The 26,145-nt window shown below is 44.8% G+C and overlaps 2 protein-coding genes across 2 annotated transcripts in view; both read left to right on the forward strand.

Moving 5' to 3' along the window:
• The first annotated feature begins 228 nt into the window (after nucleotides 1–228).
• EDEM2 (ER degradation enhancing alpha-mannosidase like protein 2) lies at nucleotides 229–8,738 on the forward strand. Its single transcript, XM_050907285.1, is given in 12 exon segments — nucleotides 229–319; nucleotides 322–340; nucleotides 415–525; nucleotides 651–690; nucleotides 1,119–1,224; nucleotides 2,255–2,380; nucleotides 3,098–3,309; nucleotides 4,524–4,665; nucleotides 4,964–5,088; nucleotides 5,805–5,949; nucleotides 7,129–7,250; nucleotides 8,096–8,738. Coding segments are annotated over 12 exon segments (1,731 nt in total). The 3' UTR covers nucleotides 8,588–8,738.
• Nucleotides 8,739–13,024: 4,286 nt separating this feature from the next.
• TRPC4AP (transient receptor potential cation channel subfamily C member 4 associated protein) overlaps nucleotides 13,025–26,145 on the forward strand; it is a 41,315-nt gene continuing 28,194 nt past the window's right edge. Inside the window, 4 exon segments of the mRNA XM_050907590.1 lie at nucleotides 13,025–13,246; nucleotides 13,249–13,374; nucleotides 23,945–24,073; nucleotides 24,333–24,449. Of these exon segments, the coding sequence (XP_050763547.1) occupies nucleotides 13,025–13,246; nucleotides 13,249–13,374; nucleotides 23,945–24,073; nucleotides 24,333–24,449 (594 nt within the window).

The raw sequence follows: 26,145 nt of genomic DNA on the forward strand, positions 1-26,145 counted from the left end.
TTACCGCACTAAGAGCCCCACGGCCACGGCGAGGCCGGCGGGCGGGAGGAGCACCGCGCCCCGCCGCCCACGGTTCCCCCCCCGCCTCCCGCAGCCCAGAGCGCCCCGGAAGCAGAGGTGCTTCCGGCGGCGTGCGCACGCTGCCGCTCCCATTGGCTGGCGGCCGGGGGCGGGGCGGGTGCCGGTGAGGCGGGTGCCGGTGAGGCGGCGGCGGGCGCGGCCGTGGCCATGGCCGTGCTGCGCTCGCTCGGCTCCTTGTTGTGCCTGTGGGCACTGCGGCTGCCGCTGCCGCCGGCGGGCACCGGCGCGGCCGCCCGGGGCTGGACGTCGCTTCCTACCGGTGAGTGCGGGGCCGGGCGGGACCGAGCCGGACCGAGCCGGTCCGGGGCTGAGCGGGCTGTGCTTCTGCCTCAGGGAGCGGGTGCGCGCCATGTTCTACCACGCCTACGAGCACTACCTGGAGAGCGCCTTCCCCTATGACGAGCTGCGGCCGCTGACGTGCGACGGGCAGGACACCTGGGGCAGGTAGGGGCCGTCCCCGGGACGGGGCAGCGCCCCCGCCTGCCGCGGGGCCGGGCCCGGGGCGCCCCGCTGCTGGGCGGCCCCCCCCCCCCTCCGCCGGGCCTCACCTCGCTTCTCTCCTCACACAGCTTCTCCCTCACGCTGATCGACGCCCTGGACACCCTGCTAGTGAGTACGAGCTGCCCCCCACCCCCGGGGCTCGGCCCTGCGCACGCCCGCAGCTGCAGCCCGGCCTTCAGCCCGCTCAAGGCCGCTTCAGCCTCCTTCTTCACACCGGGTTTTCATGGGGTAGTGACGGAAAGTCAGTCACTAATTGACCAAAGAGCTTTTGCGTTTCACTTGGCTCCATCCCTGGGAGGCAGGTGGCCAGAGCTCCCCACCCCTGACACCTTCTAACTCTGGAATAAAGTTCTGAAGTATGTGAAGAAAACGTTTTGAAATGAGATGAAACTGTCAGTCGCTTTTTAGTACTATTTGTAATTAATGATTTCACAAAATAGTAAAACAAAACTAGAATTAGCACCTAACACTGAATTGCACCTTTGTTTTCCCGTGAACTCTAAGCCTTGTTCTCTGTTGTCCTGCTCCCCCTGCAGATCTTAGGAAATGTTTCTGAGTTCCAGAGAGTCGTCAATGTGCTGCAGGAAGGGGTGGATTTTGATATTGATGTCAATGCATCTGTCTTCGAAACTAACATTCGAGGTGAGGTGGGTTTTTTCCGTGGTGTTTATGCTGGATTTCCTTCCTGTACGAGTCTCTGAACTGTACACAGAGGTAACACGAGGTAGTGGTCAGAGTGAATTTGTAATGCAGTGTAACAGGACACGTAAACAAACAGAAAAATCACAAACAAATGTCACTTCCTTTTTGTCTTTGCACATCATCTTTTGGCTTCCTGCAAACAGAAGTAGACGTGGCAGTTTCAATATTCTGGTGCCAGGTTTTGAGCTTTGCAATAAACATCTTTTCCACTCAAACAGTACGAATTGTATACTATCTTTTTTTACATACTGTTTTGGAATACAGATTCTTAATTTCTTGCTTTAGCATCGTAAAGTGGAACTTGTCTTTTTTTCTTGAAAATCGTGAAGGCCTTTGGAATCTTGTCCCTGGTTGAATGCCTAACTGTTTCAGTGCCATCCAAGTAAAAGACACTGTCAGGGAACTGTTAGTTATGCTTTTTTTTGTTTCTCCTGTCAAACATTGCTGAGCCAATTTTTGCAGCAGTGTAATTTCTCTGTGTTTGTGTTCGTTATGTGACAGTAGACAAGCCTGTGAAAAGGGCTAATAACTCCCTGCCTCTGTTAGTCACGCTGAAATTCTTGACTCTGGCCTAGACATTTTTCTCCAAGGAATTTAAGAAGGTACACTGTATTACTTTACAGAAATATAGCATTAAGCTGTCTGGAAGAAATGAAACAGAATTCCTCTCATAGAGGTTTGTGTTCATTATACTGTTAGCTCTCTGTCTGCAGGGCAGTGCAGGTATAGTAGGGCAAGTAGGATCTGATGCTTCTAAAATAATGGAAGAAATATACCTGTTACCCATTGCAAACAGGAAGGAAGAAACAAACCACTCTCCTTTTGTGGCATTTTGAATTAGGCTGTTAAGGATGAGCCATCTCACTTTTCTTCCCCATGAACACTGCCTGTGCGTTATGATAAATGCAGCTGGTGTCTGATTTCATTCCTCCCGCATTCTTTAATGGGATTCTTACTGTGCACCTTCCAGTGGTGGGTGGTCTCCTCTCTGCTCACTTGCTATCGAAGAAGGCTGGCGTTGAAGTAGAAGTGGGCTGGCCATGCTCTGGACCTCTCCTGAGAATGGCAGAGGAGGCAGCTCGCAAACTCCTGCCGGGTAAGAACTTTTCTGGTTTGCGTCACTGTGCCGTGGTTCATGAGGTGAGGGGTATGTTTGATGAAGATGGCACTGCTTGATGTGTAAACTCATAAAACAGTCCTGTGTTCCCTGAGCTCAAAGCAAGTTTCGCTTGTGGGGAAAACGTTGTGAAGCGCATGATACCAGTTGTGTATATGCATGCCAAGTGTTGTATGTGCTTAACATATCAGTTTGTTTGTTGCTGCTTGAGGGGAAATACATTTAATATAAATAATAAATAAAGGCTGTGAAACAGCAGCTTGTAAAGACAAGAAGATGCAGCCTTATCTGCCCCTTTGTGGGCCGCTGCTGGGATGCGTGCCCTGATAGCATGGCACTGTTTCCTTGTGCGGTGTGCACCCTGGGCTATCACTGAGTAATCACAAGCTCAGTGTTTGCGCTTTGCTGACCAGTGTGTGTAGTTCCATTTTGACTACCCTGCTTGTGCTGTAAAAAAAGTAGGGATGCAGTCTGCTGCTCTGGGCAAGGTGGCAGAGATCTGCAGTACCTTCCCAGGACTGGTGTAGCTTGGGGTACCCTCTCTGCCCCTCCCAGGATCACACTCTGCTGCTCATTTCGTTCTTTGCAGTTATTGCAGTTGCTCCAGTCCCCCTTCTTGCATGAGTGCAAGACTGCTTGACAGTCTGTCAAATGTAACAGTGAACATTCACCTGAACCAAAAATACTATGTTTCAGCTTTTCAGACCCCAACTGGGATGCCATATGGAACAGTGAACTTGCTGCATGGAGTAAACCCTGGGGAGACCCCAGTTACCTGTACTGCTGGAATCGGTACATTTATAGTGGAATTTGCCACTTTAAGCCACCTTACTGGTGACCCAGTGTTTGAGGATGTTGCCAGGAAGGCTTTGAAGGCACTGTGGAAAAATCGCTCAGATATTGGGCTGGTGAGTGAGGAATGGACTTTGAATTTGCTGGCCTGCTTTTTGTATAGTTTTGTGGATGCAATTCTAAGTGTAAAAAAGCATAAACAGAGAGGAGATAGAGCTAGATAAATAACCACAGTGCTAATAACTGGGCTGAAGTTGCCTGTTTGACATTGTTCCTGAACATCTGCAGCATCCACATCCCTGCTTTAGTGGTGCAACCCAACATTATGCCATTGTTCTGTTCCATAACAGATGTGGGTGGGAGACAAATGCCTTCTACTGGGTATTGCAGTTTTTGTAACAGCAGCTGTAACAAGTTAAATAAAAGGTCTGTCTGATGCCTGGTGTGACAGCGACCTACAGAAGAGAATAAGAGCACAGCAAGTGCCACAAGATACTCCCAGCCTCTACAGCTTTGGCGTTTTGGGAATATCCAGAGCTAGAAGTGTTATCTCTGTGTTCGCTATCTTCTGGTCAATCTTTCTTCAGTTAATTTCTATAGCTGCTTTTTGAACCTATGTGAACTCCTAGTGTTGCATATGTGAAGTGGAACAGATTTATTTATATGCTGTGTAAAGAATTCATATGCTGTATAAAGAATTCCTTTTGTTTGCTTTGGGATCTGTGGGGTTTTTTTTTTTTTGTTTATGCCCCTAGTCCTTGTTCAAGAAAGAAACTGAACAGCTGTATTTTTTCATCTTTGTTAAGCAAGTCACGATTGTGTATTGTATTCTCCATCATTGGGGTCTCTTCGTAGGCTGAAGAGTCCCAGGTTTGAAGAACCTATTTAAATATTAGCATGGCAGCTCTCATGCCTTGGACATCCTTGGCCTCCATCTCTGTATCTGTACCTCTTCATCCTCCTCTACTCTGTTGTAGGATGTGAATTAGGACCAGACACGCATGTTGAAATTGTGTATTTTTACAGTAGCATAATGGTGTTTTGTTTTGGCCAGTGCAGCGTTTATAATGGAAGCATAAAATTCCAAAGTTATATTTTCTACAGTTTGTACTTCTCTGATACTGATAAACCTGTCTTGTAATGGAGAAAACACTAGTTGGTATGGACACTGTGAATCTGTGAAATGGGCAGTCTGAAAAAAGGTCAAGGGTTTCTTGTGTGGTGGTGGTGTTTAATTTAATTAAAATTAATTTTTTTTTAATTATAGTGTAGTAGATTAGCTTTATTTCCACTTTAATGTCCTCTTTCCTCCTCCCCTCACTTCTTCCAGGTTGGTAACCACATTGATGTGATAACTGCCAAATGGGTGGCCCAAGATGCTGGCATTGGGGCAGGAGTGGACTCCTACTTTGAATACCTGGTTAAAGGAGCCATTCTCCTGCAGGACAAGGAGCTGATGTCCATGTTTTTAGGTGAGCAGTTTGTTTTCTGCGTGAAGGGTCCCGGGAATGCCTCCTTGACTGCACCTGCGAAAACTCTGCATGGGGGACTGTGGAAGAAGATGATGAAGGATCTAATAGGATACATGCAAGACTGTTCCTGAAGCGTTTGTTGTAATATTTTTGATCAGGGATAACAAAGAGTTACCAAAGCGAGCGTCCTGAGAAGTCATTCATTTGACGTGGCTCAAGTGAAAAAGGGGCTTCTCTCATTCTTAAAAAAAGATTTTTTTTTTTGTTGGATTACCTACCCATCTATGTTTCTTTATAGAATATGACAAAGCTATCAAAAATTACACAAAGTTTGATGACTGGTACCTCTGGGTTCAGATGTACAAAGGAACAGTGTCCATGCCTGTTTTTCAGTCCCTGGAGGCCTACTGGCCAGGCCTACAGGTAAGAGCTGTCATACCAGTAGCATATGGTGATTTTATTCATCTGTCTTGGGTCAGTCTTTAATATTAAAGTTACAAATATAACCCTAATCTGTGCTGGTTTAAAAGTTTGTTTTGATCTCTGGTGAAATCTACAGTAGTCTGAGCCTTTAGAAGAGCAGATGTTGACTTTTTCTATGCTCTATAAAAAAGTCTCCCATTAAGCATGATGGGGGGGCAGTTTTGTTGTAGCAAACTCCACTGACAGTGGTCTCAATCCAGATGGGAACGTAAGGCAAAAGAAAATCACACCTCTTTTTCCACCACCTCATAAATGCTTCACTTGTGTGAATACTTTCCCATTGAGAGGTTTGCTTTCTCATCAGTACTTACGTTTGGTCTGGGACTTTATCCCCAGTGAAATAGACTGGATGCTGTGATTGACTAGAAGAAATGTTGACTGAAGAAACCCAGCCTTCCCTTAACTAAAAATGAAAGAGACTTCGTATTACTTAGGTGTGTGGAATGTGATCCAACAGAAAAGCAGCACCTATCATCTTAGTCCTACCTATTCTTAAGGCATCATGCCTAAATATTACTTACACCATTCAGACCTGCTGAACAACCCCTTTTCTGTCACTATCTCTTGCTTTGACTATAGGAGTGTTATTGCATCAATTCCTGTGCTGTTTCTTCTTCACCCAGATGTTGCTTTGCTAATTGTTTCCTCTCTCTCAGAGCCTAATTGGGGATGTAGAGAATGCCATGCGAACCTTCCTCAACTATTACACTGTCTGGAAGCAGTTTGGTGGGCTGCCTGAGTTCTACAACATTCCCCAGGGCTATACGGTGGACAAGAGAGAAGGATATCCACTCAGGCCTGGTAAGCAGAAACGAAATAAGGAGCATGGAGTCCTGCTTTTGCTCTGGTGGTAAGACCAAATTTTAGCAACACCTGCCCTCCAGAAGTTCCTCCCCAGTTTTGCTTTGACTTAGTTCCTGCATGCATTTTACCAGTGATTTCCGTAGTCAAAGCTACACGTTTTGCTTTCTGCCATTCACAAAGGCACGGCTACCTCTTAAAGGAAGCAAACCATAGTGTTACTATAGAAAGGGGGCCTCTTAATGAATTGGGTTCACAATGTAGGATTTGACATGTTTAAGTGTTAATACTGTCTGACAAGGGATGTTTTGAAGTCATGTGAAATGTTAATGTGACTGCCTGTGTCCTTTAAGTTTAGGAAGTGAAAGTGAGTATGAATAGACTACTCTAGTTCTGTTGAGTTCCTGAAATAAACTAATTCTAGTTGCACTAGTAAAGCTCAACATGTAAGAGGGATTATATGTTGTCTGTGATACTGCAATGAAATGATCTGTCTTTTTTTCTGTTTTTTTACAACTCTGACCCCCCAAAAAAAACTTGCACCTGATTATTAGGTCAGTAAAACTTTGTAAATGTGAATAATTAATTTCCTTTTGATCTGAGTGTTCAGGTGACATCCACATTAGACGCTTCTACCAAAAATACTCATCAGCATTAACTTTCAAATGTATTCTAGAATCCAAAAAGACCTGTTTCTTTAGTAAGTAAACACAGCACAGGGCATATGTTGCCTATATAGAGTATTTCCATAGTGCGTGTTTTTGTGGTGTTTTAGATACCCCTGTTTCAGAGGCTTAGGGTAGTGTTTAAAAACTGTATTTGGGGGTTGAATTTCTTGTTTGTAATCCTTTCTAGAAGCATCTTTCTTCTCTTCCTTTGACAACTGAGTTTTAATCCCTTTCTCTCTTGCTCCCCTCCCACTCCCTGAATGTGGGAGGGGAGCATTATTCACTCTTACCTGAGCTGATGCAATCTGGTTAGAGTGAATTTATTTGTAGCGCATCCTTAGTTAAAAGCAAGTATCTGTGCTTTGAGCCAGAGGAAATATAAGGCAAGCTAGGCTGTTTACCTGATCATCTTAAAGTAGTATTGTTAAATTAGTTCAAGGAATATCTCGTCTTCCCTGTGTACGTGGTTTGGTAATTTTTATGCTTGCAAATGTTTGGGGGTTTTTTGCAGAGTTGATTGAGAGTGCAATGTATCTGTACCGTGCTACAAGAGATCCCACGCTCTTAGAACTGGGAAGAGACGCAGTGGAGTCAATAGAGAAAATCAGCAAGGTGGACTGTGGATTTGCAACTGTAAGTGCTAAATCAACTGTTAAGGCAGCTAAAAGGCTGCTCAAAATCAGCTTCTAGAGAGTGTTCTCATGAATGATGTTTTGCCATCGAGTCAAGTGATCGCTTTGGTTGAAACATGACTTCTTTTTCAAACAAACCCCTTGTATTTCTCTGTGAAGCTGATCTGGTAACGGCTGGTCATGTTCCTGGTAGTAACTTCCCTCACAGCCTGAACAGTGGGACAAATTCTGTCATTGGCTGTTGCACCAGGGCCCAAAACATGGGAAAGCATCAGAAGCTTCTCCTGCCTCCTGTATCTTGGTAGGTACTAGGTGTTCCAGCTCAGCAGGAAGGCTCATATGCAGGCTCTCTGCCTGCCAGTTGTGGGATGCTGCTTTCCCACTATGCCTTGAAAATCTGATCAAACACAAGAGAACTGCAGTGAGTGATTTCTCTAAAATCATTTAACAGAAGATTTCAAACATACTATCAAGCTCTGTTTTACAAAAAACTCCTTATAAATATTGGGAATTAGGCCTTGTGATTTGGGAAGTAGGTAAAAGCCTTATGATTTTTTTTAGTGAGGGAAAAGATGGGAAGCTTACTCACTCTTCTCCTTACCCAGGCAGGAAGTGTATTTCTCCTGATTGTTAGTTTCCTGTTCCTTATCACTAGGCTATGCTAATTCAAAACGTCTGAAACCTTGTTGATGTATTTGCATACGACTGTTTAAAATGCAGGGTGAATGGGTGCCATACTGTGCTGTTTAACTGAAATGAATTGCAAGCTGGTTTTACTTTTCCCCCTAAGTTCATAACTTACTGAATTCGATATGACTGTAACCCACTGTATTTCTTATCTTGTAGATCAAAGACTTGAGAGATCACAGACTGGATAATCGCATGGAATCCTTCTTTTTGGCTGAAACAGTAAAATACTTGTACCTGCTGTTTGACCCAGACAACTTCATTCACAATGATGGATCAGTCTTTGATGTGGTGATTACACCATACGGGGAATGCATCTTGAATGCTGGAGGATATGTCTTCAACACTGAAGCTCATCCTATAGACCCTGCTGCCCTGCACTGCTGTAGGAAGCGTAAGGAAGAGCAGTGGGAGGTGGAAGACTTGATGCGGGAATTTTACTCACTGAAGAAAAACAAGAAATTCACTTTAAAAAGAGCTTCTGACCGTGGTGAAGGGGAAAGTGCAAAAGACCCTAAAGATGCCTCCTCAGAGAAAGGCGGAGAGAAGAGAAACTCTAAGAAGAACTCACACTCCCTCCTGAGTTGCCCCAGTCAATCCTTTAACTCTAAACTTGCAGTACTGGGACAGGTGTTCCTGGATAACACCTGATTCTATTTTCATTATCAGTTTAAATTATTGATTCAGACTTTGGGAATATATTTTTATAGTTTCATAATGGAAAGTGTCGTACCTCACAATGTGAATTGTATTATGAAGTGAAACAGCTTCCCATTAAATTCTGCTACTGCTGGTTCATAAAGTGTGATTCAGATATCAGCTGTTAATGCTGTGAAGTTGCTAATCTCAAACCGGTTGGTTGCCTGAATAGCAAACAGGTGTTCAGAAAGAGAAAGAAAAGTCTACAGGTTAGAGGTACCTGGTTTATTTCATTGTGAGTTTGTTCTGAAGTTTTACAGGCTTATGCAGAGTCCACAGCTTACTTTGTTCTATAAAAGTGAGCCTGAGCGGTTCCGTCATAAGGGGAAAAGCAGGGATTACTCGCTGTAGCTTCACTTCTGAGACTACAGGTCTCCTCTGCGATGTGCCCCACCTTTTATCTTTGGCCTCTTTATGAATATGCAGTTAGCCTGAGAGATTGATGACCAGTCGAGAAAACCTTTTGATTTTGAGGTGGAGGCTCAGATTTGTAGATCTAGCATGTCTGTCAAGCACAAAGGATGGTATGGGGGGAGGAGAGCAGTTGCGACATAGAAAATTGCTCAGTTAGTCTGTATGTAGAATCGGTGTGGGTCAGTACCACCTGCCTGAAACTGGTTTAGTAAGTGTCCAGGTAATGTCATCTGCAAACTGAGGTGGAGCGTGGACTAGCAAAGGTTTGATTTACCCTGCAGTGGAGTTTGCTTTCTTCTTACAGAATCTAACATGCTTTTCCTATGAAATTTCCCCATTTCCTTCCTCTTTTAAACTTCCCTTTGGGGCCTCACTTGTGTAACTCCGCATCAGCCACCTCTCGTCAATGAAGTTGGCCGCAGGGTGGACCAGCTGAGCTGTATGTGTAGCGTGCATCGGGGTAGGATGGAAGGGGACTTGGTTCAGACTGAAATGCAACTCTCCCTTGGTGCAGGAGACAGCTGAACAGATGTTCATAAGCTGCTCCCTGCAGCAGGCAGTGAGAGAGCTCCTTGTGAGCCTTCCTCTAGTGGAAACCAGCCTGCATTTCTGTCTTAATTCCTTGACAGGTGAAAGGCATGAAACCTCTTGGTGTTCAGCTGACTTGACAAATCTGAACCTTTAAATGTGGTGTTAGGGTCTTTTCGACAAGTGTATGCAATGGTCGGAAAGAGAGACATCAGTAGTGTTATGAAGAGGTTTTTAAAGAAAAAGGGGGCGGGGGGCAGAAAAATTATGGGCTTTCTTCAAGCCTGCTGAAAGTTGAGGAGTCTGGAGCAAGCACAAACAAGCTATAGTCATTTGAGTGGGTTAGAGATACAGGATAAATAAATCCATGTGGCCAGTGAAATACTTAAATACAACCGGGTCAATGCCCGGTCTTTGCTGATGTGGGGTTGCTTTGAGAAGCTATTGTTTTTGTCTTGATCTGTACTAGTGCTATAAAGTTACATAAAATCTGCACTCCTACCCTTCGGGCTGGAAATCCTGTTGCAGTTGTGAGTAAGCTACAGTAAAAGACACTTGCAACTTTGGACAGACAGACATATCGGAAGGATTGGTAACCTGTGCAGGCCCTTCTAGTTCTGTACTTCTCCTTTCCTTTTAGCAGGTGGGACAGCTGCTGTTCTAGAAATACTGCACTGATGCAACTGTTGCAGGGGAGGTACAGAGAGTGGAGCACCCTAAAACTGAGGCATTGTTAGACAAAGATGGAGCTCTTGTTAGTAGCTCCTTGTTGTAACCATAAGGTTATCTTTTTCTTTTCCAGCTGTTCATATCTCACACGCTATTCATTGTCTCATCTGTAGAACAACAAAATGCAGGCCGCCTCCAACAGCTTCACTCGATGCTCGGTCCTGATTCTCTCTCAGCATTGCACCACCCATGAAGTAGAGGAAAACGAAGGACTTCTGGGATAGACTGCAGGTTACCAACACAGTAGATCTCTGCTAACCACGGTATTTTGGTACCCTCACCTAAGAGGCTCCAGTAGCAGAACCAAGGGGTAGTAGCCTTAGGAGGCAAGATCTTTCCTCAGCACAGTTGGAGCTAAAAGAACTCATCTGTCCACAGGAACTGTTCTACTGTGAGTAATTAGATGGATCTTGATTAGTGCTACGGGATGGATGAGTCAGAATAACACAAGACAGCCTTAATTTTGATTTGTTCCAGTGTTTAAGAGCAACTACCATCTTAGGAAGACTTTCTTTTAACAAAAAGAACTGTGATATGATTTCTTAGGACCCTTAGTAAGCCTTTTCTTTAAATGGAAAACTGTATGACTTGGCCTAGCTGCTGGAGGGTAGAGAGCATGCTTCAGCCTTAGTGACATGTGTACAAGTTCTGCTATTTCACAGGCAACGTGATGAAGGACAGATGTTTGGGAATCTCTCTCTAAGGGATGGCGGGATGAAACCGTCGGTGGCTGGTTGTCCCACTAGAGATCAGATTCCATTCCCTGTATGTACAACGTAAGAGGTTCTGCTGTTAGCGAGAACTTGATGGATTCAAAATTACTATCACAAGTCAGCTGGGAAAAAAAAAAATACAGCTAAAACTTGTGGTCTCCTGCTGCCTCTCCTCCCAGGGGCCTCACAATGAAGGACATCTGTGGGAAGAGAAGGGCAGGTCTATTTTGGCATATTCTAGCTGGAGGGAGAGCTCCAATCAAGCAATATGGTGAGCGCTTGGTCATGTTAACAGAATGTAGAGGAGTTTTGTCAGGAATCCAAAATGAGATGTGCGTGAAACACAGATGGGTAGTGGCAATTTTGGATGGCTTCCAAAGGAGGCAGGTCGGCGCTGAGAAGGTCCCACCCACAGTGCATACTTATGGCGTCTGTCAAAGGCTGGAAGGAAACTGGATTTTGGTTGGGTGGTGCAAGATAGCACAGAGACCAAATTTAGCATTTGTTGTTGATGCCGTACTTGTAATTGTGGTTTTGTTGTTGGTTTTTTTTTTTCTCTGAGCAGCCTGCAAAGCCCAAAACTTAAGGCCAGATTTTCTGAGGTATTTCGAAAGTAATTGGAATTTGGAGAGGCTGTGGATTGATGAAAGGTCAGACAAACATCTTGTGAAAGACTATTTTAATTGAGCTGACAAAGGAGAAGATAGAGGAAAAAGAGTCAGACCTTCGCATGAATTGCTGGCAAATGGCAAAAATCAAAGGAGGGGCGGCAGGGGAAGCACTAGGAAAGGGGAGTGAGAGCAGCCTTTAGTATCTGAGGCGGTGTGAGTGTGCAAGTGAAAAGATTGCCGTGTTTGCATTTCTTCAAATGCAGTGCTTAGTGGCTTTCTGTGAACGGCAATTTATCTAAACAGCAAGTCATCCATTAGCAGATCTTGCTTTTTACAAATAAAAACTGTGATCATCATCAGGCCCACGCATTATTCATGGTGGTGAGAAGTGATGTAAGACATGATGCTGGAAAACTTCCAAATACATCACCCGGATACCATCACAGCACTGGTTAGGCAGTGCTGTTAAGCATCATGTTAATCCCTAGTGTCTTTATTGCTTTCTGTTGTTCCTTGTACAACAAAGGGGAGTTAAAATGGAATATAAACTAAGGTCTGCATTTAAAGTGGTCATGATTTTGGGCACCTGTATTGTATGCTGTGTTCCTTGCTGTCTCCCCTAGAACCGGCGCTGGGCTGCTCCGCTGGGCAGGTGACAGCAGCTCTAAGCCTCTAGAGAGGTGGCAGCAAGTGAGGGAGGAGGGCAGTGACTGGTGATAATTGTCTTTGGGACCATGGTCACCTCTTGGGTCCCTCGGAGCTGCTGCCTGTGTGTTAGTCAAGAACTCGCTCCCAACTGTCTGTCTTCCCAATGTGCTGTGTCTCCTTTGACTTGTTTGGGTTTTTTTTTCTTTTTAACCCTTGGAGGCATTCACACCGTGTTGCTTTGGTGTGGAGAAGAGCACCTGTGTCGGCAGTTTGCGCGAGTCCAGCTTCCTCCCTGTCTTCTGGGGCAGAGCAGCTTTGTGGTGAAGGTCTGCCGTGTGGCCTGGGCTCTTGGTGCTGTCACAAGTCTCTGTTTTGGGGTTTCTTTCATTTGATTCAAACAGCTCCTTGGGTGCTGCACTATGGATTTAGTTCTGCCTGCGTGTCTGAATCGCTCACCTCAGCTGGTAATAGTAAGTTGATAGTAAAAGCAATAGTAAAGCGCATGTGGGTATTTCAATGGAAATAAACTTGGGCGTGGAGGTGAGGCAGCTCCTGTCAGGGCCCTGCCGCCTCAGCAGCCCCCAGGGGAGATCAACGGGAGGAAGCCCGGGGGCGGGGGAAGGGCCGGCGAGTACGCGGACGTGCCGTTCAGCCCTCCTGTCCCGCACCGACCTCCCCACGCAGCGTGGGGGCGACACACGCTCGTGCCGCCCGGGGGATGGCGGGGCGTCCCCCTCCTTCCCGGCATGCTCCGCGCCCTGCGGCGGCTCTTGCGCATGCGCACCCCCCCAGCCCCCTCAGCTGGACTACATTTCCCAGCAGCCCGGGCGGGGGCGGCGCAGTTGCGCGCGGGGCCCGGGCGGGGGCGCTGCGGAGCGTCCCTCGCGCCGCTCCGTACAAAGCGGCGGGGGGAGGGGGCGCTTCCTGTTTGTCTCCGTCCGAGCGGAGGAGCGGCCATGGCGGCGGCGGCGGCGGCGGCGGGGGCCCCGGGCCCGGTGGGGGGGGCCGGCGCGGAGCCCGCGCGGCGGCCACCAACATCCTGGCGCAGCTACGGCACGGGCAGCTCAGCGGCTGCGGCCTGACGCGGGGGGCGCAGGTACGGGGTGGGGGGGGCGGGCCGGTGCCGCGGCCCCGTGGCGGGGGGAGGCCGCTCTGGCGGCACCTGGGGCGGGGGGGGGGAAGGCGGCGGGGCCGGAGCCCGGCAGGGGTTCACTGGGCCCGGGGATCGGTGCGGCTGGGGGCTTCCGCGGGGACGGGCAGAGCTCTGACCTGGGGCTCCGGCGGTGGGCCGGGGCGGGCTGGCGGAGGCCTGCCGCACCTCCTGCCCCCAGCCCACCCTCCCCCCCCGCCCGCCGCCGGCCTCGGGCAGGGCCTGCAAATCCGTCTCGGAGCCCGGGCCCGCAAGGCCCCGCTCTGTCGAGGGTTGGGAGCGGGTGTTTGCCGGCCTTCGCGGCCCCTCGGCGGGGCTGAGCACCGGCTCGGGGCTGTCAGGCCTCTCCTGGAGCCCCGAGGCCGGGAAGAGCCCGGCTGGCCTAGCGGGGCCTGCCGCCAAGTCTGCTTGGAGGCAGCGTCTGGCAAAGCGGCCTCTCTCCGTCCGGACTCGAGCGCGCTCTGGGGCTCCCCGTCCTCCTCTGCCAGCCCAGCTTCGGTCCTGGTACTGGAGGGATGGCCCTGCAGCCTCATGCGGTGGGGAAGAAGGATGCCTCTGTGCCTTCGTGCTCCTTTTCCCTCCTTCTCCCTCCTTCCCATCCTCAGTCTCCCTGTAGAAAGACTGGAGCAGGACAACCATTTGCCCTGCTGTAAAAGAGACGTTCTCCTCTGTTGCTTTGGTTGGTGATAGAGATTGTGGCTTTCTCCTGCAAAGAAAGGAAGCTCTGCTTGGAACTGTAACAAGGCAGCATCAAAATTTAAGCATGTTTGATGAACAAAGGCAACCTCGTGATATTAGGGCTCAGGAGACCTTTTAGCTCTGAAATGGGGTAGGCTTTATGCTGGTGGTTTTCCATGAAACTATTCCAGGTCTATTTCAAATTCGTCATCTTTCCCAGTTGATGCTGGGAAATACCAAGAAATGAAATTAGCTTGTTAACCTAGGCTTGTGCCTATTGTGTGCTTATGCTGGCTTTTTTAAGAAGCTGCTCACGGATAATGGACTATTCATTTCTTTTTATGAGGAATAATTGGCATTTATTTTACAGATTAAATGCGAAATGGTGCAAAGACTTGGAAGCTGAAGCGTGGGATAAAGAACTTGCATTCGGGTGGTGATTTATTGAGCTAAAGTATCTTAAAAGAGTGTAAATGGAATAAAAAATGGGACTTGTCTAAGTGGTTTTCACTAGTGCAGACAACAGTATTTTCCTTGATGAACAAGGATTCTGAGCAGTTACTAAGAGAAGACTTGTTCATCATAAATGTCCATGCCTCATTCTGTAGCTGAGACAGGTAAAGAGCAGGAGGTGATTTTTAACATTCCTTTTGTCCTTATTGTACTGCTTGCTCAGATACTAGTTTGGTTAATACTTAAGAAAAAGCAAATCATTTGCATGAATTTAAACCTGATATTGTCTCTTCTGAAGGAAGTTATTTCTGTGGGATTGTTTTAGAGCGTATTTCATACAGCGTGTAGACAAAGCGGCATGTTGTCTCACTAACTTTCCTGTCCACCTCTATGCTCTTGCTTGCTCGCTCGCTTGCTCGCTCCCCCGCAACCGTAGCGATTTAAGGCAGATAAACCTGTAGCAACGTTGTGCACCAACGTAGTCTGTTGGGATGGTGTCTCCACTCTGGGCTTTGGTTTGCTTAAGAAATGCAGTGGTACTGTGTTGTAATTTGGGGCTTTTATGAATTATTGGAAATAACTGCTGAAGCAAATGACCAGGCTTTTACAGTAATCGAGGAAACTTCTGCTAGTTATATCCTCCTTCTCATAATGCCTGAGTTTGAGGTGGGTTTTTTTGTTGCTGGGGTTTTGTATGTTTTGTTTTGTTTTACTTCATAAATTTCAGTATCACTGTGCTGCCCTGAAAGACTTAACGCTTGGACACCTAGGACTCCCAGTGCTTCATAAATGCTGTAGGAATACATTTTTAAGTCAGTTAGACTAAGGGGGGGGAAAAACAACTCCCTGAATGATTTTGGACTTTGTGAATTACATGCCTCTCTAGTTTCACTTTGAAGCAGTTTTTTATTTGTTTTATTACTTAGATTGTCTACGCTTTGATGTAACTTTTAAAGAAGTACAAGGCAGTTTTGGGTGCTTTTCTTTTTTAAGTTCTATTTTTTTATCAAAATGTTTGCAGTTTTCCTGCAGTTGGCTCCTCAGTGGCAGTGTGGTAGCCCTTGCTTAAGTTTCTCCACTCATTTGCTCCTGAAAAGCCTGAGAGCAGACCAAGTTTCCAAGCTGCTGTGTTGGGGTCTAGAAGAACAAGTCGGGAGAATGTCTTTCGAGCTCTTTCTTCCCGTTCTTTACAAGTAAGTTTTGGGTCATATGCTGCACGAACTGCAGTGCTGGTATCCCATGAGGAAGAGAAACCCTTTTCAAGATCTTAATTGAGAGAGACTGGGAAACACTATTCCTTGCTGTGGTGCCTGCCATCTGAGTAGTGTTGCCCCGCAATGTTGTCACTGTGTTTCAGCATCTGATCTCTGGGAGACAACTAGTACCCTTCTGTGGGCAGCAGTGGCATTTATTCTTAAATGAAGTTTGAGGTACTATTTTTAGGTGATCTTGAGATCCATTTTTGTGTGAGGAAAGCAGGGGCTTATCTTTGAATTGGTAAGGATAATTGTTGACAGGCCTACATCTGAAAGTTCATCAGTCTGATCTTACAGGGACATAAAAATATTTTTGACAGCAACAGCCGCCTGAATATCTGGCAGTTTTGAGGCCAGCTAAGGCTCTGAAATCTGGATCCTTGTGTGTTCATGCTGCACTCGCCTAGCAGGAGCCATAGCTTTCTTGCCGGTTGGTCTCTTTGCTTTATTATTAATAATAAGAAGGTTGATGGATAAAGCAGATTTCAGTAGATATTGCCATTATCTGTTCGTATATCCATTTTAGCCGTATTGCTAGCATCAGCTGCTGCCCTGGATGCAAGCCTCAATCACTGGTATCAGATTGCATAACCTTGTATCAAGGTTTGCCCTAGCACTGAGTACAGAGTAAGTTGAAAGGGGCTTTTCAGATATTGGTAAACTAGAAGCAGACCAACTTTCCAGAAATGACACACATTTTCTAATAAGGAAAAACATTGCTTGTGAACTGGCTGGTCTGTAGTCCCTCTCCTGGCACAGCTGTGCTGTGTGCACACAGGCACTGCAAATAAGACCTGACGGGGTTTATGCTGCGGTTCCTTGAAGGCAAAGGAACATTTTGGCTCAGCTGATCAAGCTCAAATCCCCTTAGCAAGAGGGCACATACTTCATCTGCTGCAAGCCAGCTCTGAAAAGCGTGTATATAACATGAAACCAGAAGATATTTAGGCGCAGCTATGTGAATCCCTGTAGGCAGCACAGTATAATAATGGACTAACCAGTGATTTGTTGGCAAACTAGCATGCTTCTGGTGCGGTCCCAAGAGCAGATCATCAGCACTGGTCTCGCACTCTCACAGGATTGCCAAGGCTTAGCTGAAACAATCAGAATGGAAAAAAAGAGTCCATTTTTCCAGCTGTATTTCATGATCTGCCATCCCTAGGAATAGATGCTTCCCTTAGCAGGATAGTCCCTATGCACTCTGAAAAAAATCTCTCTGCGGAAGGAAAACATTTTCTGCCTCAGACATCCAGATTTCCAGCTCCTACCATTACAGGTTATCAGTAGTCTGTAGTAGTTTCTTAACTCTGAGAAAATACTGTGTTTTCTAGTCAGTTTTGTTTCCTCCTTACAACACCACTGACAAAAAAACATTCAGGTGAATATAATCCAGTTTAGTAGCTCTAATTGTATGGGTCTTAGCAGGCTTATACCTCTTCGGTAGAGGACAGCTAGCAAGTATTGGAAAGCCTGGACATGCTTTTTATATAACAGGGACCAGAGCTCTGTCATACACTAGAAATGCTCAAAAGTGGTAGTATTGGACTTCAGTAGTGTTATTTCGTGTGACTGAAGATGAGTGGGGAAAAAACTGTTGTAGATGTGATAGTCCTTGCCCCTCTGCTTTTTCTTAGATGTCCCTACAGATTTTGCTTTCTTTCAAAATGAATTAAAGAAGAAACTTACGCAGTTCCAAGGAAAAAGTAATCACTGGGAAGTTAATATAATTTTACATATTAGTTGATTTATTTTTCTCTGGGAGTAAGATCATCAAAACAATTATTAGTAGCTATTATTACTATCTGGTAGATCCTGTAGTGGTTTTGAAGAGCTGCTGGTATTAAAGATCTGTGTTGGAGTTGTTCTGCTCTCAGAAACGCTGTGGGATTTTGAGATTCGTGAGACCTGTTCTTTGTCTTGGTAGACTAGCTCTTCTTCCAGTGACAGTGGGTAGAGCAATAGTTTGGGAGTTGTGGGGATGGTTAGACCTAGCTAGAAGCCACAACAGGTTTTATCCTAGGACACAGTGTCCCTGGGTTCATGCCTGGCTTTTGGGTTGGCAGGAGAAAGGATGGTGGGCTCCATCCAGGGTTGTGGAGAATGGAGAAACAGTAGTCATGGGAAACCTGATCCGCACTTCGAAGAATCTAGGAGCTGGAGAGAGGCTGGAAATAGGTGCTCTTACATGGACTTCTCCCAGCTTAATATCACCGGTGGAGTTTCTTTTTATGAATAAAATTTGGGGGGCCTCTGACATGTTCTTGATCAGAGCTACGTGCAAAAGACCCAGCTGGTGACTTGCTGTGTTGTTTACTGCCCCGCAGCTGCAGGGTAGCAGCTCACAGCTTCTCCCTTGGAACGCTTTCCAGAATCACTGTATAGGCCAGAAAGTGTGTTTCTGTAGTATGCTGTTGTGTTAAAATGAAAACTCGGGGGTGGTCATTTACCTTGGTTCTAGGCTTTTTTGTGAAAAGTTGTGTGAGGAAGGAGACAGCTTAGCCAGACTGATGCATTTGTTAGCAACTGAAAACGAAAATGTAATAAAAAGCTGGGATGATGGGGCACTCCCCAAAATACTGAATAATCATTCTCCTGGCAGTCTGTCAGAGATGACTTCCTAAGTTATTACCGTTCAGAGGAAAATTAAATATTTAATTGCACAAATATTAGTTTCCTGTTTTTTAAAGGCACGGCCTAAAAGGTTTGAAGGAAAGGATATCGAAAGGCTTCGATTTTATTAAAAATATGTAGAGACAATGTGCTTGCATCTGTTTCTTGAGATCCATAATCTTGTGCCTCTTTTTCCTTTTAAACTTTCAGAACATTTGAATGTGTACTTCAGAAGTGGTCATGGAAAATACTGAGAATGGAAATTCTGCCTTTTTTTTAAACCACTTCCAATCTTACCTTAATGCATGATTGCAACAAAAAATTGAATTAAGAAAAATTACAGCTGGTGTGTCATAGCTGTAACGTCTATCACAGCATGAATCCTTTAGTGCTGTAAAGGATGCTTGGACACCTGAGTCACTATTTTTTGCGTTTTGGAAGACCACAGAAAACACCCTCCTGTAGCGAGTGTTCAGCAAGACAGTGAAATGTTTGGAGGGTAAAATGTGAAACAGAGACACAATTTTATTAGAAAACTGTTACCCCTGCTCTGGAGAGCAAAGGGGAGGATTAGCTCATGGTATTTCTGCTCCTGTCATGTGCTCACGGGCCTTCAGTTCGTCAGCAACTATGGGAAGACATGGAGATGTGTCACTGACCACAGCTTAGGAAAGTGGTGGAAACAAGGTTAGGAAAAGAAGAGGCTTACTTTGTAGGGCAATGAAGTTGTCACAATGCAGGAACACAAATGGAAAGGAAAATCCTCACTGGAAGGGGAAGGGATTTTGAAGCAATCATAGCTACAAGAGATCTCAGGCCAGTAACAAATGTTTTAGCAATGCTTATAATGCAGTTCTGACCACGTGCAGGGGCCCAGGCACAAAGCAGCCGGGAGGATAAGCTGCTTCTGTTGGAGAGGCTGTGCCTGGAGGATAGCAGTCACGGGTAGGAACATCAATAGCAAATACTATAGCAAAGTGGAGGGGGAGAAAGGAAAGGGGAACTAAACTGATCAAGGGATGGATTTAGGTAAATATTAATGTATAACTTAATACAGCTTGATGAAGATTTAGGTATTATTCATAATTATGTATTGACCATGATGCTAATGGATGCTGAGGCGTTTTAAAAGGATTTATAACACAGGAGGATTAGAAAGAAATTTAAAAGAATTATTTAGATTTGTGTGTAGTGTCTTTGTTCAGCCCTTTGTATACTTTCAAGAAAAAATACACATAGAAGTTTTTTTAAACTCTGCTGTAGGAATGTATTCTTATGGTAGTTATCAGTCTTTGGAGTAAACTCCTGGGAAATCCTGGGCTCCGGTCCTTTGGGAGACTCTAAAGAGAAAACTGCTCGGTGTACTCTACCTTGCAGTCATGGATGGGCTTGATGACATATTTTTAACTCTGTACTTAAATCCTCTTGAAAGTCTTTCATTGCCCTTCCAGCAAAACCACGCTGCCGTGGCTTCAACAGCACTGCTGGAGGAGGGGGAGATGGCTGGTACTGGTTAGGTATCTGATCACCTGGCTGGTGAACAGCATTCAGTAAACTGCAGTGTAAAACTGGCATCGTACAGACCGCTTTGGACTATGACGTAGTTTGGGAGCTCTGTGCCTTGGCTTGAGCTAGTACGTGCCGCCTTGTTTCAGAGGCCTGCCCTGGACCGCTTCTGGAGGGCCACAACGTGCCATCCCCTGGGTTTCTCGGTTTGTGATTCAAAACTTGGATGTGTTACGGCAAACTTCTGAGAAATGACTGTGTGGAGTCTTGGTGTTTGTACCAGTTTGGCTTACTGTACCTGGGTGGTAGGGAAGTTTTGATGCTGGTTCTTTTGTTTTCCCAGTAATTGGTACTTGCTCTGTCATCTTCTAATGCCAGTAAGGCGTGACGGTTCATAACCCCAGCAACCGTCGGTTAGGTAGGCCCTTTTTAATTGTTGCCGTTTCCAGCTGAGCTTCTGCAACCTCCCCTTCTTGCTAGATAGTATCTAACTTCTCAAGCTTTGTATGCAAGATTTCAGATCTTTTATCCAGAGCTATTCAGTGGCTGAAGAAAATTTCTGAGAAATTGGTGTTGGATTGGATTTATCCTGCTTGAATGAGACCAAAAAATTCTAGAGAGGGAAAGGGCCCCTGAAAAACCCACTGCTAATTTTGATGACTATTCAATAATGTCTGCCCAAAAAGAGCAAGAAGGAAACTGACTTTGCTTATAAATGAAAATGGTTGACTAGCTGCTATTACAGAAATCATGAGATGCAGTTTTTAACCAAAATGGTTGTAAAGAAAGACAACTCCATACAATATAATTGAATTTTAATCCCTCCACAGAATCCAAAATCTTTGCGTTGGCAAATACCGCCCTGCCACAATGGAAATATTCAGAGCCAAGGTAGCCTCATAAATACAGAATAGGCACCACAAGCTAGAGCTTGCAGTGAAACCAAAGACATGTACTAAATCAAGAGAAAGAAAAACTTTTTTTTTTTTTTTTTTTTTTTTGGAAAGCAGTTAAAAGAAGATGAGAGCAAGGAAACATTTGCTTCATTCTTTCAGAATTTCAGTTCTGAAAGTTTTCTGCAGATCAGCACAAGTGACTGCCTCTCAGAGTCCAGGACAGGGAGAGGAAGACCTACTAGTACAGAAATGAGAATGGAGATGCATCCTGCCCCAAACCCAGAAGCGTACGTGCAATTAACAAATGTGGTATTAAGCCCAGGACAAGGTTTTAACATGATTAGGGGCTTTTGGCCTTTTCTGAGAGCACTTGGATGCTGAATTCTGTGCTGTGCTACTGCAACCTGAGATTGCAGCCTATGCACGTCATCTTTGCCTGTGGTATCTTCCACATCAGCTGGAGCCAGAGAGCTGGATTCTTTCCCTGGCATTTACTGCGCATTTTTTGCACTTTACCCAGCAATTAATCCGGTTCCTCCCGCTGCTCATGGGGTTGTGCACTCCTCCCACACCTGAGATTGGGTAGTGGTAGAGCTCCTCTTGCTCGCTCTCTGCTGGATATTACAAGGAGAAATGGAAATTTGTGATTTCGAAGGAGCTGACCCATTACTCGCAGTCCAAACTATGAGAAGCCATTTTGACTTTCTGGTTTTGTCCTGCCATTTCTCGTGTGAATGGCCTCCTCAGAAGGAACTCTGTGTCATTCTCAGCAGTGCTGGTTGATTACTCTTATTCAGAAGTCAGAAGGCAGGGAAAAGTTAAAAACTGGAGAGTTTTATGTCCCAGGTTCACTCATGCTGCTTCAGTCACCCCTTGTAGCAAGAAAACCTGATACTTCAAGAGCCTTGAAGTTCTTAGTTATGTACAAATTTGCATATTTCATCAGGAGAAGAACCCTGAGTATCTGGGAAGCTTAGAAGAAGGGTGAGGACCCATAGCAGCTACCATTGCCAGTATGAGTTTTCATGTGCTTGCATCAGTTTTCTGGTCTTCCTGTATGCTGTCTAACAAGCAGAGAAAGGGGTTAAATTCTCAGCCATAAATTAGAGTATATTTGCGTATAATTGTCTAATCAGGAATTGAATGGCCCTTTGGAATTGTACACTGAGGTATATCTGAGAAGGATGTCTTGGCTGAAACAATAAGAAGCAAGATTTCCTGGCTGTTAACTATTAACAATGAACATTTAAGCAGACTGGAGTGAAACAATGCAAGTTAACCACAGAAAGGTTTGGGGAGTGACTTGTGCAGAATGAGAGCAGCTTAGACATTTAGGCCTAGGAGTAAGAGAAAATCCACAAATGTTGCATTGAGATGCAGTCTGGCTGACCTGAGGATTGGGGTTTTCTTTATTCTGTTTTTTATTTGGAGGGCATATAAAAATTTTGTAAAACCAGCCAGAAATCTTGCTAGCTGTAATTATTGTTGTCTGCCTTACCTTTCTGTACAAGGATAAGTCCCTGTTTTGGGGTTGGTCTAGGTACCTCTGAAGTATCATTAAAGAAGGGAGTTAAATTTTGGTCAGCGTTGACTGGATGTTGAACTTCAGTGAAGAACTCCTCCTTTACAGCATCTGCTGGCAGTAACCTGGAAGTGTTCAGGCTTCAAAACATCTTTTGTGGATTCTAAGCAGAATATTTATTAGTCTTGTGCTGCTACTTCATTTTTTTTTTTCAGGTGTAAAATATAGTGGTGACATATTCAGGAATTTTTTTTTATATTTTGGGGAGGAGGAGGAAAATTGGAGAAAGTTTGCACAAATGTAGTAGCAAATGCTAAGGTGTTCTTTTTTGTGGTTGCAGCCTGCTTCCCAGAGGATAATGCCAGTGTTGTTCTTCTACTGATTTAGTTGTTGGTCTCCATTTATAACCAGCCCAAGACTACAGAGGAAATTTTCACTGTATCTTTGATGCATTCTTCTGGAGCCTGCTTGTAAATCTTAGTGGTCTGGGTCATTGCTATGACCAGTAATGGCTTCAGGGACTTGGCTGAGGAAATACTCATTGCTAGCTGAATGTAACGAGTAATGAAGCCTTTCCATCTTCAGTATTCTGTCTACCTTAGACTAGTGTAACTTTTGATGGTGCCAAGGGCACTCGTTTCCTCATTCAGTGACCAGTCAATTGGAGTTCTACTAATGGAATTATTTAGAGACTAATGTGTTCCCATTTTAAAATATATGATCAATATAAAAATATGGAATGAGGTTAAGTACTCTAAATGATAACATCTGCTTTAAGCCCTGTCCTGCTTAAGATACTTTGACCATCTGTAAAACTCTGCAGTTACCAGTCCTGGATAAATTGCTGCATGGAAGGAGGTACTGGATTTTGTAATGGTACTCTCTACTATTTTTCTGTGATATTCTGATGTTGATATTTTGGGGAGATGATAAGATTGTTTTCCTGATGTGCTGGTTTTGGCTGGGATAGAGTTAATTTTCTTCGTAGTAGCTAGTATGGGGCTATGTTTTGGATTTGTGCTGGAAACAGCGTTGATAATATGGGGATGTTCTAGTTACTGCTGAGCAGTGCTTACACAGAGCCAAGGCCTTTGCTGCTCCTCACCCCACCCCACCAGCGAGTAGGCTGGGGGTGCACAAGAAGTTGGGAGGGGACACAGCCAGGACAGCTGACCCCAGCTGACCCAAGGGATATTCCAGACCATATGACATCATGCTCAGCATATAGAGCTGGGGGAAGAAGGAGGAAGCGGGGGACGTTCGGTGTGATGGCGTTTGTCTTCCCAAGTAACCATTAGGCCTGCTGGAGCCCTGCTTTCCTGGCGATGGCTGAACACCTGCCTGCCGATGGGAAGTGGGGAATGAATTCCTGGGTTTGCTTTGCTTGCGCGCGCGGCTTTTGCTTTACCTATTAAACTGTCTTTATCTCAACCCACGAGTTTTCTCTCTTTTACTCTTCCGATTCTCTCTCCCATCCCGATGCGGGGGGAGTGAGCGAGCGGCTGTGTGGGGCTTAGTTGCCAGCTGGGGTTAAACCACAGCACCTGGTTATGAAGCATTGGACACATGGGAATTATATTCTTCCTTTGTTGCAGATCACAGAGGCCTTGTTAAAGGAAAGAGATAAACAAGCAAAATGGAATGGGATTCCTTTACTGTTGCAAAAGCTGTATGAACATAGCCACCCAAACAGCGATTTCTCCCAGTGCCAAAGCATCTTAAAGGTACTGTCTGCACCGTTCTTCCTGAAAGCTAGGGGTTATTTTGTTGTTGCTTTCTTTAAAGTCTACTGTGATCATATTCTAACTAATTTTTGAAACTCTTTGCATGATAGCATCTGTGAATTGGCTGGTAGATAAGAGCTGGGAATGCATGTAATTGATTAGTCAGTAGATCACACAGATAGTCAGAGACAATTGTGTTTATACTGATGAACAGTTTTCTTTTTGAACCGTCTTTTTTTTTTTTTTTTACTGCATGCAGGAAATTTCTCCGCTTCTTTCAATGGAAGCCATGGCATTTGTTACAGAAGATAGAAAAGCTGCTCAAGAGTCCACTTTCCCAAATACATATACATTTGACTTATTTGGAGGAGTCGATGTAAGTGTGTTTTTTCAATGATATCAAAAGATTTCTGCATGGTAGTCATACCACTGAGAAATCTGTAAGTGAGGTCTTTGAGACCTTTGAAGCTTCTAAATGCAAGCTACGGAATGACTTTACCAATTTGATTTTAAGCATTAGAATTGTGCCTGTTTCTGTTAATCAAAATGTGAAAAGGGTGTGTTTTCCGAGGTATTACATCATCAAAAGTGAGGAGCTTTTTCTTATATGATATAGAAGACCTGGGTGTTTCTTCAGGCAGTCTGTTTTTAACTTAAAAAAGGTGAGAACTCTAGGTTCTCAATGAAAACAGTTTCAAATGATTTCTAGTTGTGAGATTAAATACTACAGTTGGTCCTAGAGCAGTGAGAATTTCACTTACCCCTGAAGGATATGTGGTGTTTTTTTAAGCACACCCGGGCACTCTCTTAGCCAGGTTGTCTATGTTTATTGCTGGCACGCAATGCGGACTGCTGCATCTGTGGAAAAGTTTTTAAACAGAACTGCAAGGTTTCTGTAGACATTCTGGCAATTTATCTTTTTGTTTATTTGTTTTAATTCTACATTACACAAATACCCAAGTTTGCTCAGTTTATGGTGACAGACTCTAGGATCTTAGCTTTCATTAGAAATGTATGATTTGTATTTTCCAGTGAACTAATTGGCACTTTCTTCCTTTTTTTTTTCGGTCTAACTAAACAGTGTCTTTGCTACTTCTCTCTTTTTACACTTAGCATGCTTTTACTTAAGTAAAACTTGTATTTAGGTTATGTTGTTTTGAAATTAGCACTGGTTTAGTTGCTGGTATCCTGTCAACTGAGGACAAAAGTCTTCAGCTACCCAAGCAATTTAGAACATTGTATGAAAATGTTCTAAATTTCCCTTGTTTTTAAAGGGAAATAGTGATACTTCCTGTAGAAGTGCTTTTAACACAAGAATGCACAGAGTAAGTGTGTGTGTTGGGGGGGGGGGAGGTTTGATTGGTTGGTTTTTGTTGGTTGGGGTTTGTTTGTATTTTTTCTTGGGATGGAGGTGGTAAATATCAGATACACTGTAATTACCTGGTACTATGGCCAGAGATTTGGCTGATACAAGTGGGTTTAATGTGGTTAAAGGCAGTGGTAGAAGCCAGTGCTATGTGTTTTTGAAAATCCTACTCTAGGACTTGAAAGGGAAGTAGTCTAATCTGCTGGTTCTCTGTATGCCGTGTGCTGATTCTGTGTTGCAGTATTTTGAACTGTGAATCATGAGTAACTTTGAAGGACACTAAATTTGCAGTGTACTCTGTATGCTATAATGTGTGATAGTATATTCCTTAAAATATTTTTGGATTCTGACAGCCTTTGCATCAAGGAAGAACAAAGCACATTTGTGTCTCCTCCCTTTATATGAATACATGTAAAATATTACCTGAGAGTACAAACACATGAACTGATACACGAGCCTCATGGACTTTGGACCCGAATGCAACCCCATTCCAAGAAATAAGATCTCATAACTCCCTTTCTGCTCCTTCTGCCTCTGGTGAGGCACCCTCTTACCTATTCTCTTTCTGCCATTGGACTCTTGTGCTTCTTGCTGCATACTGTTGCAGTTTCAGTAGGATGGCTGAAGAAAGCCCTCTCCAAGGAGTGTCTCACACCACTGCAGTCCAGTCCCTGGAGTGTATGTGAGGAGCATACCAGTTCTGCAA

Source organism: Gymnogyps californianus, chromosome 17 (assembly GCF_018139145.2).
Source record: "Gymnogyps californianus isolate 813 chromosome 17, ASM1813914v2, whole genome shotgun sequence".
In the NCBI taxonomy this organism is placed as follows: domain Eukaryota; kingdom Metazoa; phylum Chordata; class Aves; order Accipitriformes; family Cathartidae; genus Gymnogyps; species Gymnogyps californianus.